Source organism: Cygnus atratus, chromosome 1, assembly GCF_013377495.2.
Source record: "Cygnus atratus isolate AKBS03 ecotype Queensland, Australia chromosome 1, CAtr_DNAZoo_HiC_assembly, whole genome shotgun sequence".
Classification (NCBI taxonomy): Eukaryota; Metazoa; Chordata; class Aves; order Anseriformes; family Anatidae; genus Cygnus; species Cygnus atratus.
This window is the reverse complement of record NC_066362.1, coordinates 46,010,135-46,028,596: the sequence shown is the minus strand read 5'-3', so window position 1 is coordinate 46,028,596 and position 18,462 is coordinate 46,010,135. Positions and strand designations below refer to the sequence as shown.

The 18,462-nt window shown below is 37.5% G+C and overlaps 1 protein-coding gene across 4 annotated transcripts in view; it reads right to left on the bottom strand.

Moving 5' to 3' along the window:
* Window positions 1-18,462, bottom strand: part of ANKS1B (ankyrin repeat and sterile alpha motif domain containing 1B) — a 439,810-nt gene that overhangs the window by 147,954 nt on the left and 273,394 nt on the right. For all 4 annotated transcript variants that reach the window (XM_035551795.2, XM_035551794.2, XM_050708106.1 and 1 more), the window contains one exon: window positions 9,550-9,702. In XM_035551795.2, coding sequence (XP_035407688.1) covers window positions 9,550-9,702 — 153 coding nt within the window. The remainder of the gene's footprint in view (window positions 1-9,549; window positions 9,703-18,462) is intronic.

Genomic DNA, 18,462 nt, shown 5'->3' with positions numbered 1-18,462 from the left:
TTACTTAAGTAATCTGTAGTGTAAAATGATACTGGATGGACTAAAGAATTATATTATCAAAAAAGTAAATGCTGTGAAAATCCTCACAGTACAAATGCTTTCTCTTCTTTTCTTCCCTTGTATTTGAACCAAAGCACTGTGTTTAAACTAGAAGAAGTGTTTTTCCTCCCCCTTTCCCCTGTCTAAACACTGTTATGATCCAAGGTGGAAGTAGAAAGAGGTAAATAGCGGATGGCTTGAAGAAATTGCCGTGTTTTACATTGTCTTCCGATCTTTTGCAAATGGCAGTGTAGGCAAAAGATGATGGCATATTTAAAAAGTATTTTGCATTACCATGAGGAACAGATGGAAGTTTGTACATCAAATCACTCAAGAAGCCAAGACCACTATCTATTCAAAATGTTACATGCAGAAATTGTACAAAAGAGTTAAACATAATATAAAGTTACAATACTGGTACATGGATTTGTTGAGGATAAAAGCACTTCCACTAGGATTGCTAGAGACTGCCATTGCATTGCTACAACATAACAACCATTTCTAAATGATCACTAAAATCCACAATCATTTACGAACTGAGTGACTGATGGAGCTGCTAGCAGTATTCAAAGCAGAAAGAATCTGACTGCAGAATCTTTTAAAATGCAAGATCCAATAGAGCAAATTTACTACACAATTGCAATTGTTAAGAATATCATACTTGCAAAAGGAACAAAAATGTGCATTATTAAAACCTTTTTGAGACCTCTGTGGGTGCTGTGGATAACAAAATCTACACAGCTATCGTGTATGGGAAAAAATGCTACTTGTATAATATTTCATAGCTTTTTTTATACATGCAGTGAACTTACTGATCCCATTTCAAAGGCAAATAGAGTAATTTAGAGAGTTACTTACAACTGTAGCAGCTCACACGAATTAATGTAATGTCATTTGAGGCATTGTTCTACTAATGTAGGAGCAACTGAGCAAATCCATATACATGCCTTAGCTCATCAAGAAATAATGCAGCAAGAAATCATGCATCATGATGAAAGCTCTTCTGTTTCAGACCCATCTTCAGTATACATGATTTCAAATGTATAAACAACTATCCTGCTGTCAAAAAAACTGTTTAATACTTGATCATATTATTTAAGCAAATCAGGATAGTTTTGCAAACAGATAAGCCAGAGAATTTGAGCGTTTATAGAAAGTTTCTTTCATGTTTTCTCATATCAATAAAGGCTGTGAATTAGCCATTTCAAAATTGCAGTTATTTAACATATAAAACACCACAAATGTAGTAGACAAGATTCTCCTAAGTGTCTTAATGCACAGATTATTACCTGACTAATGAATGTGAAGACCGAAAGTTCAGCCTTCCTGGCAAAGAATTTTAGAGATTCTCACAAAATTTTCATAGGGTGGAAATATCTGTTTCTTAGTAAACAAGCCCATTTCCTTTTGCAGGATGGCAGAGAGATTCTCTCATTCTACACTACCTAGAACCTTTGGAATACAAGACGTTTTATTTTGCACCAGTACATAAACATGGTTGTCTCTGCAGAAGTGGCACTTATATTTGAAGGGTGAGAGTCCATCATTTAGCTTGCTGCATAATTCTTTACTTTCAGTTATATACATTTAAATATAAATAAATATATACACATGTGTGTGCACATGTGCATCTTTGTAGCTGTTTTAAAAATATTTGTTCACATAAATTAATTTCAAATACTTTCTTAATCAATTATACTAGCAAAATGCTCCTGAATATTTGGAAAGGCATGAACAAGAAAATGTCATACAGAGAATTTTTCTAAATTAAACAACTATAGAAATTATTTTTAATAAGGTTCCTAATAAGTTGAAATCCCACAGACTATTGCTAATGCAGATTTATAGTCTTGAAAGCTCTTCTGATTATCAAAAATGGTGCCATTTACAAAGCTTTACAAGAAGAGCTATGGGCATCTTTATCAGTCAGCAGTGTCTCTTGGAGATCAGAAAGGACTGTGGCTCCAAACAGTCTTAATTCTTTCAACGACCTGAAATTTAGCACAGGGCTCTGAGTCAGAGAGGAAAAGGAATGAGAATTGTAGGTCTGCAATTGCAATGTATAAGGATATGTTTTTGAGATGTAGTGCTTCATTCTTCCTCAAAATCTGCCTTTGCAGAGTGGTACACTTGGGAAATTAAGTATTAACAAGAGAAGAGTTGCAGAATAATTTGTCAAACAGAATCTGAAGGACAGCCCTCCTAAGAAAAAGGCATCTTTCATGCTGTAGAGCATGAGAAATTAAGCTGTCAAGTGAGCACTGTACAAAATCCATCCATTTGGTGTGTATTACCCAGTCAAGCTGTGAAGTTGCTATCTGTTTTGTTGGAGAAGATGGAGAGGCTGCTAAGCGAGACATTAACCTTGTCAAGAAATCTGAATGCAGTATGTGGTCCATTTTCAAGTCTTTTAAGCAGAGACTTTAAGTTCTACTGACATTGTAGGTGCATTAGTTGTCTAAGGCCTCAGAAGAGCTTTGAGAGCTAAGTTCAATACAGAGGTCACTATTATTTATATCCTTAGATGCAGGTTTAATATGAATAAAGTAATTCTGACTTTGAAATTAGGATTGTGTAGCTGGCATTCTGTGCATCATAATTGTACAGAGAAGCACTAGAAAGATACAGGACAAGGAATTCTGAAAGTATGAAATGGCTAAGTTTAGCCATTTTGCAAAACTCTTCAGTTTGTAGAAGAGATGACTGAAAGAAATGATAGAAGTGTAAAATGAACCATAGAACAGAAAAAGATAAATAGAGAAGGAAGTCAGGGATGAACTTCTTGAAAACCTTGCTATCTGAGGGTGAAAAAATTGATGCTAATTTTAAAAAAGAGTTTCATGGAAGATTTGTGGAAATAAAGGCCTCTAAGCATGTCCAAGGCAAATTAGTAAGAATTTAATAATGCATTAATAATGTATCCATGTGGACACATGGATAAATATAACCAGGAAGAGTCAAAGTGACTGTTGTAAAGGCACCTCATATCTAAAAAGCCTATTAGAACTCTTTGAAACAGTCAAAAAATACATAGATAAAGTTGATGATATGTTTGATACAGCTTGTCTGGATTTCTGAAGTCTTTTGACAAACCCAATCTCAAAAGGCTTGTACAAAAAACAAACAAACAAACAAACAAAAAACAGTCAAACAAACAAAAACCAATCATGGCATGATGCCATAAGAAGAGGTTCTTTTATGGCCAAATAGATTGTTAAAACAGGAAACTGTAGAAGAAAACACAGTTTTCACAGTGGAATAAGGTTCCTAGTGAATTTCTGAGTAGATTTGTGAATAGACATCTGCTGTTCAATATATTTATAAATTCCAGAGGAAAGAGGACTAGCAGTAAGATCACAAAATTTGATGATGATTGTAAGCTTTTCAAGGTAAGAAAGACAAGGACCAGTTGTGAAGAAATGCCCCAGTTCCAGAAATCCATCAGCTGAGCATGATTAATGACGAGAAGAATACCGTGCAGATAGCTTGTAATACACTTGTCCTTTTTACATAGCTTTCCCTGGTCACCTGTTTAAAGTCATTTTTATAGACAGCTGTTGTGGTTTAGCCTGGCTGGCAGTCAAACACCACACAGCCGTTCGCTCACCCTCCCCCCTCCCTCTCCGGGATGGGGGAGAGAAACGGGAAAGTGAAGTCTGTGAGTTGAGATAAAGACAGTTTATTAAGACAGGGAAAAGAATAACAACAACAACAACAATAATAATAATAATAATAATAATAATAATAATAATAATAGTATTAATAGTAATAATGTGTACGAAATAAGTGATGCACAATGCAATTGCTCACCACCCGTTGACCGATGCCCAGCCTATCCCCGAGCAGCTGGCCCCCCCCTCCACCCCGGCTAGCCACCCCTATATATTGTTCAGCATGATGTCAGATGGTATGGAATACCCCTTTGGCCAGTTTGGGTCAGCTGTCCTGGGTCTGTTCCCTCCCAGCTCCTGCTGCATCCCTAGCCTGCTCGCTAGCAGGACAGAGAGAGGCTGAAAAGTCCTTGGCTTGGTGTAAGCACTGCTCTACAACAATTAAAACATCAGCATGTTATCAGCGCTCTTCTCATTCTAATCCAAAACATAGCACCCTGCCAGCTACTAGGAGGAAAATTAACTCTGTCCTAACTGAAACCAGGACAACAGCCCAGTGGGCAAGGTAGAGCCTCTGATCTGTTTAAGTATGGCCATTTTTATGCACTTTTGTTACTACAGTACAAAATCTAGTTAGCTGCAGTGAAAATATCATGTAGCAGCTCTAAATAAAGAGTCACTTTTTCACACAGTGCATATTTAAATTGTGAAACTTGCCAACAATATTGTGGATAGTCCAAAGTATTTAGTTATAAACTAATGGGAGACAGTCCTTTGGTAGCTATTTCCTTTCTGTAGTATCTTTGATCTGATCCTGAACAGCAATCATATCCTAATATAAACCAGGAATACAAGTTGGGCGAGACTGTATCATTAACACTTCCCCAAAAGCTCAAAATCTGGAATCTAATTGAATTTATGAAACTATTTTGTTAACATTAATTTTAAAGAAAAGACTGAATCATCCATGTGAAAGATCATTGTACAAAAATAGAAGAGGCTCACAATGCAGAATGAACTACTTGAGAAGAAATTTAAACCAGGCCACTTGCATGCACCCTTCCTCCCAGGAGTTCATCTATCTGTGATTCTAGGCCTACTTTCAGGATAACACAGCTGTGTAACCATTCTCAGTTTTCTTTTGAGAAAAGTGCTAGGGCGTGAGAAGGAGCTGTGAGAGAGTACATAGGCTAGAAGCACACAAGATAAGAAAGGTGAAATTGCAGACATAAGTAGGATTGTTGAGGCTGGGGAAACCAGCACCTTGAGGATTCAGTAATAACAACTCTCTAATGAAAAGGCATAAAATCCAAAGGAAAAAAGGGAATCGGACGACAGGAATTCAGCAACATCATAGATTATCCTGTTCCACAGAGCAGCAAAGGCCAGCGCTTCCCTACCTGACTGATGACTACTCGCCCAGTAGACTGAGTGACTCATTTGGTGGGGAGGAGGGTGATTTAATGCTTAGTTCATTAGTCCTGCAATGTATTGTGTGTATTAGACAATAAATAACTCACTTCGTACTTTTAACTTGTTTATATCTTGCATGAAGAATCTTTCTGGTAAAAGTTCTGTGAACAGAGTGAATCCCAGAGGGGGAGGGTTACGTAAGTAATCCAGAATAACAGACAAGAATAATACGATTAGTCATGTAGAATAGCATTTATCCTTTAAAGCAAGGTACATACTTTAGATGGGTTATGGGATTTCAGAACATAGTGGACTTCTTTCAGCAGATTAGACATTTTTCAGAAATGTTACACATAGCTACAGCATTGAATAGACGGTATCTGAATCTGAGTATAGAATTTGACCTTTCTACTGAGCCAAGGAATCTGGGAGATAAAAACAGAAGTATTGGAAAAGCCAGTTCTGGGAAAAGGCATATCCTGAATACTTAAAATCTAAGGACAAGGCAATTGTACTTCAACCGGCACAAACTGAAGCACAGGAAGTTCCATCTGAATGTGAGAGGATACTTTACCATGAAGGTGACAGAGCACTGGAACAGGTTGCCCAGAGAGGTTGTGAATTCTCCTTCTCTGGAGATATTCAAAACCCACCTGGATGCCATCCTGCACAATGTGCTCTAGGTGATCCTGCTTGGCGGGGGGTTGGACTGGGTGATCTTCAGAAGTCCCTTCTAACCTCAACCATTCTGTCATTCTGTGTAATTAGACCAATGTGTCCCAAGAAGCACACACCTGAGAAATTAGGCAATGAATTTGGGAAAATTCTTGATCTAAATGAGAAATAAATTAGTGAAACAGAATCTAAACTCCAAAGTCTGGCTTGTTGAAAAAGGGCTGGAAAGGCTGATGAAAGATAACACAAATTCATTACTTTTTAAATGACTTTTATGATACAATTGCTTTAAGTAATTGCTGCTTGATTGTGCTTGAAAGAACAAACATTATACGTATGTATACATAAAAGTCCAAAAGAGACTAGCACATAAATTAGAGCTGACATTAACTTGATGCAGAAAGCTGCATATTAAAATTGTTTCTGCCAATAAGGTAGCTGGAAGACCAGAGAAGCTGAAGGAAGATGGCCTTTACCGCTGGCGTCTTGGAACTTCTTCTTTTCTCATGTGCTTGGCATTCTCCTCTCACTTTTTCCAAATGTGCTTGACTAGATGCTAACTTCCAAGGATAGTAAAATAGTGTCAGAAATAAAAGTAAAAGATGTTCTTTTTAGGAATATTTAAAGCTCTGATCATTCCAGTTTCCCATGGGAGTAAGGAGTAACTCACAAAGGTTAACTTTAATGTACTAAAACTAATCTTCTTAGCATCTCTACAAGTCAGTAGGGAGAGACAAATTCCTCTAGGAAGCAATCCAGATAATTAGCCATAATTTAACCACTTTGAATCATCCTCTGCATGATCCTACCTCTCTCCACCTGTTATAGTTTATCAAAGGAATTTATGGAGGCTAGCTTCATTCAGCTGCAGGGAGACTTTCAGAATATGCTCTCTGCTTTTTTTTCTTCCCCCAAAATGGACTGTTTGCTTTAATAACTTAATTTAATAGATTTATGTATTGAAATAGAAATAGAACACCTTGGTCAGCATCACACATGGAAGTTCAGAGACATGTCATCAGTAAAACTCACAATGGCATATTAGATGTCATTACGATAAAGAATGACCTTATTATTAGCATAGGAAAAAATCTAAGACCTCATGAACTTCATCCACCAGCATATGAATTGATGATGACAAAAAGTGTAGAAAGAATATAGTAAAGAATTTTCATTTTTTTAGAATGTAAAGAAGGGCTTGTGCAAAAGCAAATGTTGTCTCCTTGTCTCCCCTACCCTTTCAGCTGTGCTACTTTACTTAATAAAATATATCTACCCTCAAATCTGTTTCTAGCACTCCAGAAGCCATGGATGATTTCCCAATAGCATAATGGAAAGAAGTACCGACTAAGAAATAGGAAGCAAGACCGGCTTTTCTGTCAAATTCAGTCGCTGCAACTGTTTAACTGATGGCTAAAATGAAAAAGTTATCATATCTGTAACCCTTTTGTTATGTTTCTGTTGAGTACTTGGAGTAGATACAAATGAAATTTCTTGCTCAATCTACAACTGAAGTACTAAGAACCACAAAACCAAGGGTACTTTGAATTCTTTTCAAGATGTTGGGCTGGGATTTCCTGTTATTTTCCAAGTGCCTGGATTCTGAACTACTAAATACAGAAGTCATAATTCCACTGTTAGTGTTTTTGATGCTTATGAAAAATCATGATGCTTCATGAAAAACCTTCTGTAATAAGGTCTTGTTTGCCGTGGTCTGAATGGGGAGGTGAAGCCTGTGAAATTGATTTGAGATGGCAGGACTACAGGTCAGAGATAAGCATCTTGTTCTGTCAGACTTCACAGTGCCTCAGACCAATTTTTTATCCATTTCTGAAAGATTCCCCTCCATCCAAACAGCAAAATAACAATAAATACTTCTCTGAGCTACAGATTTTCTTAGGAGACAATTATTTCTTTATGATTAGATACTACTGATTGGTGGGAAAAATCAGGAAAAAAAAAAAAAGAAAGGAAATACATATTGACTAGACTAAAAAGAAAATTCTGAGAATGTAGAACTGGTTTACTTACTGTGCTCTTGAACAACACAATACGATATTATATCAGGTGGGAAAAATATATACTGTTTGGGTATCTATAACTATACAAATATTTTAGCAACTGTTTAACAGCTCCTCCTTGCAAACCATGGCAAAAAGGAATGTTTTCCCAAAAAGCACAGGCCTTAAATGAGAACATGCTGTTAAGCCTTGAAATTAGAGAGGTATGTACTGGTTTCGTTTATACTAATTTTACAGAAGTGCATTCCTGTTAACTTCAGTGCAGGTACTTCCCATTTCATCAGTTTAAGTAAGTTTGGAATTAAACCACAAGCCTTTAATGAGGATTTAATGATCCACTTGGGGGAGCTAAAGGGTAATTTGTTTCTGAATTGACAATGGCAAAATGGTTGGGATGCAAAATAATGTTACAAAAGGTAATGTGAGCAGAGACTTCCACTTTTTTCAACTCAGTGCTGGTTTTTCAGTTATATAAGGTTCTAGTTCTTATTAAAATTTCAGCTGCTTACAGAAAAAAAGAATTACAGTTATAAATAGCTTAGCAGCAGACGGCCATAAAATCAATCATATCCTAACTTCCTTTATACACCTACAACATACATTGAATGCAACAGACTGAACACATAAGGTTGACTTTGATCCTTACTCTTAATTCTACATTTTCACGCTAGCTAAAATTAACCTTAGTGTGATGGTAAGAAAATAAATTTTAACAAGTAATAGCTTTGTCTTTCAGTTAATATGAAATAGCTCTTTTAAACACTGGTCTCGCAATATACATGCTTGTACCTTGTACACCAGCTACTGTGCTGGAGCATGGCTTTGCACCATCCTTATATTTTCCATTTCTCTAGCTTGGAGGGAAGTGGGAACTGTTCCCCACTTTAAAGCTATATCAGCTGCTCTATCTTATGCTTGATTGCCTATGGCTACTGGTAGCCCTTTCACTCTTCTGGGAACTAGGCACTAATTAGAGGCAGAGATGCAGGACCTTCTATATGGGAAGGAAGAGCACAGCTTTTTGTCTGTAAAGAACTGGTAAAATACGACATTGAACTTTTGTCCATATAGGGACTGCCTTAAAGATCAGATAATATGATGATATAGTTGATTTCAAAAGTCACAGCAGATCCAAAGCTATAATTATCTTTTACAAAACCAAACAACTCAGTTTCAGATACAAAACTTACAGGAATATTCCAGTGGTAGAGTTGTACTGTCAATGTCTTCACTGTAACAGTACAAAATTCATCTTATTCCAAATTAATATGCAGTACAGTCCAAATGAAAGTTTATGTTTGCCCATATTTGGGCCTCTAATTTAATTGATTCATGTAAATAAAGTTTCAAGCAAAAGTGATTAAAAAATATTTGTTCCCCCCAGCATAACTTGGCTATATTTGTTTCTTTCTTTTAAGTTTAACTTAGCCAGAGCACGTGGAAAAAGCAAACTTTAAGTATCTTTATAAGAAGTACTGTTGTTAAGCACTTTATAAGTGAAGACTTATGCTTTGTAGCTATAAACTATAAAAACATATTTTTAAATGTCATTCAACATCCTGAAGTCAGACACAATCATACTGATTGAATACCATGCTAAAGACAATGGAAAAGCAAATGGAAGCAAAGGGTATGGTGAGCCTAGGTATAGCCATAAAAGCTGTAATCATTAACAGTACTTGATGATGGTATTTGTAGTGCAATTTGCTTTTGTGCTTTCACTTTGCTATGTAAGGACATGTGCTGTAACGTATTTTGGAGGAGCTACTGCTACAAATTGACCAACTTACATTAATTAATTCAATCTCCCAGATTTTTTTCACAAGGTCCATCGATGTATAGCCATTAATTAGAAAGGATTTGGTATAGTCACCCAATTCAATGGAATCCAACCATTCAGCTACAGAGGTGGGGTTGTAGCCATCATGACCAATCTGCTTCATCTGAAAAAAAAGAATGAGCAAGAATTACTGCTAATATTCATTAAACACAATTCAGTACACTGGTTATTTGTATCATTTTTTTTCTGGGTTTTTATTTTCTGACCAACATCCATCTAATGACTGGCATAACATGAAGAAACAATTTTGTGAGTAAAAGCACTTATAAAACTTAGTTTTTATTGGATTTTCTTCTCACAGCTGTTTGTTTGTAAACCAAAATATATTAAGATTGTAGCATGAGTTCAGTTCTTACAAGACATCATAGAATCCATAAGCAAGGGAGGGCAAAAGAAAGAGAGAGAGAGAGACATTATTAATATCCTGACTGCATAAAAATGTCAGATTTGCACCTAAGATTTCATAGCAGGGGAAGAAATTAGACTGAGAATTGGATATTTTGCTATCAAATTCCAAATGAAACATTTCCTTGGTTATATTACTCCTAATTTATCTTTTCTACTAGGTTATCTGATATTTCATAGTGGTTGAAGCCACGGTATATTTTTCCACCCCCAGGGGAAGTTTAAAATAGTCTCTTTCCTCTACCTGGTCACATATTTCATTGAGCTCTTGGGAATTTAATATAGTTTAGATTGCTCTGCTTCTGTAAAGTTGATTGAGATTGGACAATCGAAACAAGTATTATTGGAATAGAACTGACAGAATGACATATACAGAAAAGCACCATGTACATTTATATACCAACACAGGCTCAGAAAGCATAATCACATAAATCTCGTTTTCATAAAAAAATAAGAAATACCACTGGCATCTTATTTTTCTGAATTTTGTTAAGCTGCTGAGAGGTAAAGAACTCAATTTCTCTTTCACAATTACCTCTCAGTGGCACTAGTGAAGATTTTCAAGCTAACCATTAAAGAAAAAAATGTTTAAATCTGCTTCCTGTGCAGATAGTTATGACATACTGCTCTTATGAATTTTAAAGCAATTTGCAACAGTGGCACAAAGAACTAGAAAAAATTATGCAATGGTTTCAGTTTTCAACAGGATTATTTGCATATCACCTTTGTATTGAAGTGTAACTATTTCTAAAACACTGAACCGGTAAACGTATATGAAGATTCAGAAGTTTAGAAGGCCTTCTATTTTGTACAGCATCTCCAGAATATGAAAGAGTTGCATGGTGAAAGCCAGTCTCCCATTTCTGCCTGCCTGCTTATATACATTCTTACTTTCTGAGAAACAAGGGAAGTGTGACAGAAACATAATGCTTTGAGCTTAAGTTTGAAGTGAGTGACAAAGTAATTTAAAAATGAGAGAATTCTTATCTTAATATCTTGCCTGAACCCATTTATTTCTCACAGTTTATTTGAAATACAATTTGAATTCAAAGCAGGGAAAAAAGTTAAAGTCTACATTTGAAAGCCAGAGTAGTGTTCGTCTATCTATCTTTTCAAATGCAGAAAGCCAGCACATCATGATCTTGATCATGGTTTCTTACAGTAGCAGAGAGAAGGGATGCAGACACTGCATCATGGATATAACAGTTTACTCTTTGGTCTTTTGCTGCATATGTTGGGTATAAAATATTACTGGAAATACTTAAATGATGCAATGAAATTATTATCTTATATCATAAAAGAGAGAGTAGAGAATCCCCATAATTAGCTATGGGAATTACAGCTTTTCAGGTCACATCTGAAGCAAAGGATTTGTATCAGGAAGTGAGAGTTTACAGGCAGGAATTAAGTTATGACTGTATGACAGTGAATACAATGTTGTTGCTGATCTACACATTGTGAAAGTTAGTTTCATCCCGATTTGGAATGAAAGTTCTAGACGTCAAGAGCATGGCAAACTCTTCTTTCTTTGTCATTCAGATTTATTTCAAATTTTTTATTAAAGGTAGTCTGTCCAGCAGACTGCAAAAACATGGAGAACCCTGGTAGCTCTGCCTCCTGTGATGCTTAGTTCAAGAGTTGGTTTGAAATAAGTTATGTTTAAAAAACTGATTCTTGAAAAGAAAGGACTCAATAAACAGAAGAAAAATCTAATACAGAAACAACATGAAGAAAATGTATTGGGTTCACAGGGTAGCCATGGCTTTTGAAAGATATAAAGTATTTTTGTTTCCTTTCTCTAACAAAGAAAAGTGAAGCACCTTCAAAACAATTTTTAGAGTATTCAGATGGGAAACATTATGCAAATTTGTTCTTTTGTTTAGTACTATTTGACCTTTATGTTTAATAAATGTTGATATTAACATGATTTTTCTTTTGACCTGATTTTGATATGATTTTTTCTTTTTGACCAAACTGGATGAGAAATCCAAAGAAATCTCATCTGGTTTGGTCCATAATACTGGTAACCCATCAGTTTCTATGAATGACAAACACAGCATGGGAAACTTCTGAATTCTCAGTTCCCAGTGAACATCTCCGTCAGATGGGCTGTTAAAACAGATATCAGTACCACTGTGGTGTGTTGCAAAGGGATGCAGGCAAGAAAATACAGAACAATCCAATAAGCAAAAGGCTGAGAACAACTGAAATGTATGTGAAATTTTCACATTTCTGAATTTGGTGCCAATAGACAAAATTGTTAGGAAGTCACTCAGCAGCCTATATGAGCACACACTAGAGTATTTTTGGGAACCAGCAGGTTCTGGAAACATTTTCCCTCTCCCTCAAGCCTCAAGTACAAGCACTTTCTTACTGTGCAGGTGAAGGAGCACTGGCACAGGTTGGCCAGAAAGCTTTTGTAGTCTCCCTCCTTAGAGATCTTCAAAAGATGCCTGGACATGGTCCTGGGCAGCCTGCTCTGGGTGGCCCTGCTTGAGCTGGGGGGTTTTAGCAGATGGCCTCCAGAGGGCCCTGCCAACCTCAGCCGTTCTACAATGCTGTGATTCTGTAATTTGGCTGCCTGTGCTGAAGGCCAAGTCAGGGATGGTGCAGCTGTGTAACCTTGGGTTGGACCCATGCAAGAACGTGCTCCTTGTTGGGGCCACCTTGCCTTCTGCAGGAGCTGCATTTGAGCTCAGACCCATGCCCCTGGGCCTCACCTGAGCTATGCTGTAGGTACGCCTGTGCCTGGCCATGTACCTTGCTGACCCTCAACAACTGACACATCCTTCTGAATCAACCTCAGCCTGTCCTCGTCCCTGTGAATTTGCCCTGGGCTATGGCTATCCCCAGGCACTGCCACTGTCCCTGCACTGCTTGCCTTGGGCAGGTGTTTTGTCCTTGTTGGTGACAGCACAGTCCTGCCTGCCCCAGAGTTCTCCTCAGCTCCCAGCTCCCCTGCCCTGGTAGGGAGCCACCTCCTGCTGCCCCCCAACACCGATGACAGAAAATTAATCTCAGAACTAGGATATTTCCTGTAAGTTTCAGCCAAAAAGCAATACTGTTTTGTCATGATCAAAGAAACAATCTCTTTTCTAAAGAGATTTTCTAAAATGTGTCTAATACATGAAAACTAATAAACTTTCACTATCAGTCCCCTTGTATGTAAGGTTTTGTTATGTCTGTTAATAACATCAACTAGCTTATTAAGTGTCATTCATAGCTGGCTGTATTTTTTTTCCTTTCAACTATTTATTGACAGATTAGTTATCTAGACATGATAGTATCATTAACAGTATCTGCTTTTCATATAAAAGATTATGGAGTTTTTAAATAAAAGCAAAAACACTTTGAAATGTATTTGCCCAGAAATGCTGCCCCTTTACTTTATTAGAGCTGCAGTTTAGTTGCATCTTATCCATGTTCTCATTAACAGGTTATGGCTCTTGGACTGCATATATTTTTTCTTTTCTGTATTGCACTGTGATTTTAGCCTCCTCTCACAGATCATTTGCACCCTGTAGACTACCTTGCTGATGCTGTTTGCTGTTTGGTTATTTTGTGTTTGTTTGTTTGTTTTTGGAAAGAAAAGGCCACCTGTCTACTGACCGTATTTGCACATGTAAGACTTCAATCATTTCACACCAGCTACAACAGATGCACCAGTGGTGTCAAACATCAAACCGGCTATGTGCACAGTGTTTGACTCAGCGTAGTATAAAATCTCTGAGCTTCAAGTCATGTCTGTTGTAAATACAGCCTTTCAAGGATTAACTGCTCATAAATAGAGGCAATATTGTTCTTCCTCAGACAGTGCTCCCAATTCATTAGGATATCTATAAAGAGCAATACCAGTGCTAGCTGTTTAACTGCAGATAATTTTAGCATGACAAATATGGAAAACACTAAGGAGGAGGCCCATAGGATTTAGAAGTGATAGAGAAAAAGAAATGTTTAAGAAAATATAATATAAACTAAGTATGGAGGAAGATACAAAACACAGGAGATTTCTCTCCTTGGTTCTACTGAACTATCATGAGTATTGCTTGCTTTGAAGTGAATAGAAGACAGAAGCCAGACAGAGCTGTTTCTCAAAATAAAATGGTAACATCAAATAGCATTCTAGTTGGCTGAGAAATCCTTTACAAGAGACTGCGTGTACATCAGTCTTTTTGGAAGTGCATCACTACTATAACTATATGGTATTTTACATCCAGATAGAAAGTACTTTAGTTGACTTTTTGTCTCTGAAATGTAGCCAAATAAACGTGAATGGAGCTTCAAAGTAATCACATGCACCAGAAGCATCCAGGTGAATTCAGTAACATGACCCATTACCAGTTTTCTGTGATCATCTCAGAAAGCTGGGAAACTAATGCTATTTTCTCCACTGGCAATATCAGTATCTGGTGGATCTCATCACTGTATTAAAATCAAGCTTTTTATTCCCTTTGTAAGGAGAAAGAGATGACTTGACTTTCACAGCTTTTTAAATGACAGCAACAATTACAATGAATTTACACACCTGTGTTGGTTTGCAAGAAACATTTTTTAGCAGGCATATAATGCTTTCTTTAAAAATGCTGGCCTATCTGAGATATTTAATCAGCTCTCTCAAAAGTGTGTACCAAACAATCAGCTTCCAATCTGATTCATTCTGGATTGTTGTTATGGGTGGTTGTGGTGGTGATATTTTTTCCTGACTTTGTGTGTTGTCTATTATAAAGTATGTATGTCCAAAAAGTGATCAGGTATACTCATATTGTTGGAAGAGGAGATCATTCCTTCTCTGGGGATGGTGAAAGAGAAGGCTGAGGGGAGACACTTCTGAAGACCACAGTGCCTGGCTGGCACAGGGACACCACAAGAAGCTAGCAGCTGTAGTGCTTGAGCAGGACTTGAGCCTGCAGTCAGGGACAGAGAGCCAGCTGTCAAGGAGGATCAGCTGAACTTCCTATGGACCTGAGGACACTTTTCATTTACTGCTGCTGAGAAAGTGACTAAGTGAAAACTAGGACATGCCTGTAAAGGCACAATAGGTAAGGAAGAGCTGTTAATTTTTTTGGTTTTCTATTCTGTCTACCTTGTCACTTATTAAAAAAGTTAACTATTCAGGCTGTGTTTTAATAATGTTTGACTTTTCTTTCTGCTAAACAAAATCCTTCCATCTTTTTGTGGAGTTTACTATCAAAAGACAGTACAGTCATATTCACAACATTGCCTGATTCAGGGTCCCACCCTAATGGTAAATCCAGACTACCATGAACTTAGTTCAGCATTTCCTACCACCATTGCGGCACACATCTTCTCTGTGACTTTTTGCAGTTTGAATCTGTCTTCTGAATAAAAAGAAAAATAGATACATACTAACTTTTTTATTTTTTTATTTTTTTTAAATTTTAAATAGTTGGATTCACATCTGTGAGAAACAAAGTTGTGTTTTTGCAATAGAAGGTGTTTTTGCAGTGGAAAATTCCACTAACCTTGCGTATTCAAAAGTGATTGTGCGGCATAGCAGTAGGGAGTATGTTAAGCAGATAATGGGGAAGGTCCCACTGTCCCAAAATAAAGAGGATAGCTAAGAAAAACAGGATGAGCAGTACGAAATCAGTAAGAACAAAAATCACGAGCCCTCTAGTCACAAGAGAAGAAGGAAAAAAAAAAAAAAAAAAGAAGGAAAAGGAGAAATTGGTGGTTGGTCAAATTAAATAGTACATATATGGTACAGAACTGTGTCGAGTAGGTTGCGAACCTGTAGTACTCAGCCAGTGAGGAAACGGGAGAAATCAGGTGTTGGGTGATAGGGAATATACGGTTATGACAAACTTGTACTGTGTGCTCCTGCTTGCAGGATGCCCGCCATTGCAATTGTGAATAAAATAGCTTCACAGAAGATCCCGTCTAAAGAAAATTATTGAGATTTTTCTCACACATCCAGAAGACTGAAAAGACTTCCTAGTTCTTCATCAGACACCCTGTATGGGTCAAGGGAAGAAGTCTCATTCAGTATTACTGAGGATGCTTTATGCAACCGTTCAGGGCATTTCTATTTGGTATGATGTAACCTTAAGAAGACCTGAATCTGGAATTTGTGAACTAAGTGGAATGCATGGCCTTTGATCTCATGAGTTTCTATGATTATCGCTTCTGAGAGCAGTCCTGTTAGTGATTCTGTGCTCAGTGCTAGAGATTTACAGGCACACTTTCAAAAACTGGCTATTTTAGCACAGACTTACACCTCTGAAGTTAAACATTCATCCTTTGCTGGAACCTCAGTAATTCTGCCTGGTTTACTTTTGACAATATGCTATCAACTTCACTTTAGTTCTTTCCATCACTCTCAGAGGCTACACTAGTGATGATTTCTTTGGCCCAACAGTACTATGGTTTGGTGCCACAATATGATTTAAAAGTAATCTGATCATTGCCTCTACTTAGCATTGGTTTAGTTTGCTGAATAATCTGGGTACACACTATACAGCTTTGTTTTTAGAGGAAAGTAAATCAGAAGATCAACACGAGACATGCACTGAATACATTTCAACCTCTATTTTTTTTCTCTGCCTTTTACTAATGCTCTTTTTCTTAATGATCTAAAAACCAGTCAAGCTCTTCAGCTCCATAGAAGATCCCTTGGGGTGCTAACTTGAGCCCAGGGAAATGACACTGTTCAAGGGATACAAAGATTTGAATCAAGTGGTTGACAACCTTAACTCTAAGTCCTCCAATTGGAAAAAGGACACACACACACGGATCAAATGGTGGAGGTATACCTTTCTGTTTACTTTCAACTGCCCTTAACTTTTCTTGACTCATATTTTCTTCTTCCTTGATACTTTTCCTGATTTCATTGCCTCACTTTCTGTTGCCTTGCTCAGAACTCTGCTTGCTGATTTTTTTGTTGCTTCTATAATGATTTCATTATTCTCCACCTTTTATTAACGCTATCCTTTTGTGATGGTCAGAAAACCCATCACTCTCTTCAGCTTCACAGAAAATTCCATGGGGGTGCTAACTAGAGACCCAAGGAAATGATGCTTTTCATCAACAACCTGTAAGAAAGTTGAAAGCTTCCTGATGGCAATCTAAGCTGGTGTCAATATCAGAAGGCTGCCGACTTCATGACTGCTGTGAGGAGTCCAGAGGTATTTAACTACGCTCTGTACAGTGACCAGTGGGCCAGCTGCAGAAGAAAGAATAGGAAAAAAATAGCACTCTCTCTCAAATAGAATTTTAGCTTGCCTCAGTGTAGACAGCAGGCAATATGGAGTCAACCACAATAAAGGAAGTATAAAAAATATGTACAGGAATAAGGCTTGCTGTATGGGGAATGGTTGCAGGACCAGTGACATGCTACTGTAATCTACACGAAACAAATAAATGACTGTGTATCCCATATAGAGTGGCTCACTGACGGAAAGAAGGAAAATGTGAAACATTTGTGGGACTGCTTTAATCAGACAACTTTGAAGCACATGCATGGAGGGACCATGAGGTAAACACCCTGAGCTATAGCATAGATGTTTCTAACTGCGTTGTTCTACTGATTCGTTCCTTTGTGTTTCAGAGTTGCAAAACTCGTGTATTATGTGGATGTAACTCTTCTTTTCTGTCTTTATGGTTAAGGTCTTATAAACAGTGTAATGAGCAGGTGAGTGGCCTCCTTCCAAGCCTGGTAAGTAATTCCAAAAGTCATAAGAAGGAGGAATAAGCAGGGTAGAAAGCACTTCTCTTGAATGCTGCTTTTCATCTTCAATTCCAGCAGACCAGAAGCAAGAAGTCACAGCCAGAAAGGGTCATAAATGTTAAAAGCTTGACTTTGCAGCATCTTCTAGTTTGGTCACTATCTTTAGGAATGGAAGTTGCAGTTATCTACCTGTTAGCTGTGCTGAATGGGAGATAATTAAATACCATGATTCAAATAGCTTGCTAAGCTCTGTAACTTCTAAACCAACAGATATATAGCAATAGCAAACATATGATGTGGTCCCTGTCTGCTATATACACAGCATAGTTGATGTGCACAGGCACAGTAGTTCTGTTTTCCTAAATGCCAGATTTACTGTGCTTGCAAAAATGGGTGTTACATATGAGTAATAGATCTAGCAGTTTTTGGAAGCACAGCTTTACTGCTCATGTAACACTACTTGCAGAGAGCATGTGCTCAATACCCCACTCATGTCCTACTTCTTGTCTGGTTCTGCAAAGCACCCAGGAAACAGGCTCGCTGCCTGCATTCCACTGCTACAAGATTCCCAGACATGCTCTGTCCCTGAGACCTCTCCATGCAGGAAGAAACAAGCTGCATACTGTAAGAATAGCTCTGAAGCCAGGAGAAAGATGCTTTCAACTATCATCTTTCTTCCATTTGTCAAATGAGAGAATGTGTTCCCATCATGGGCTGGGAGAAGGAGCTTTACACTGAGCAACCCACATGAAAACAATCCCTTTTCTTATC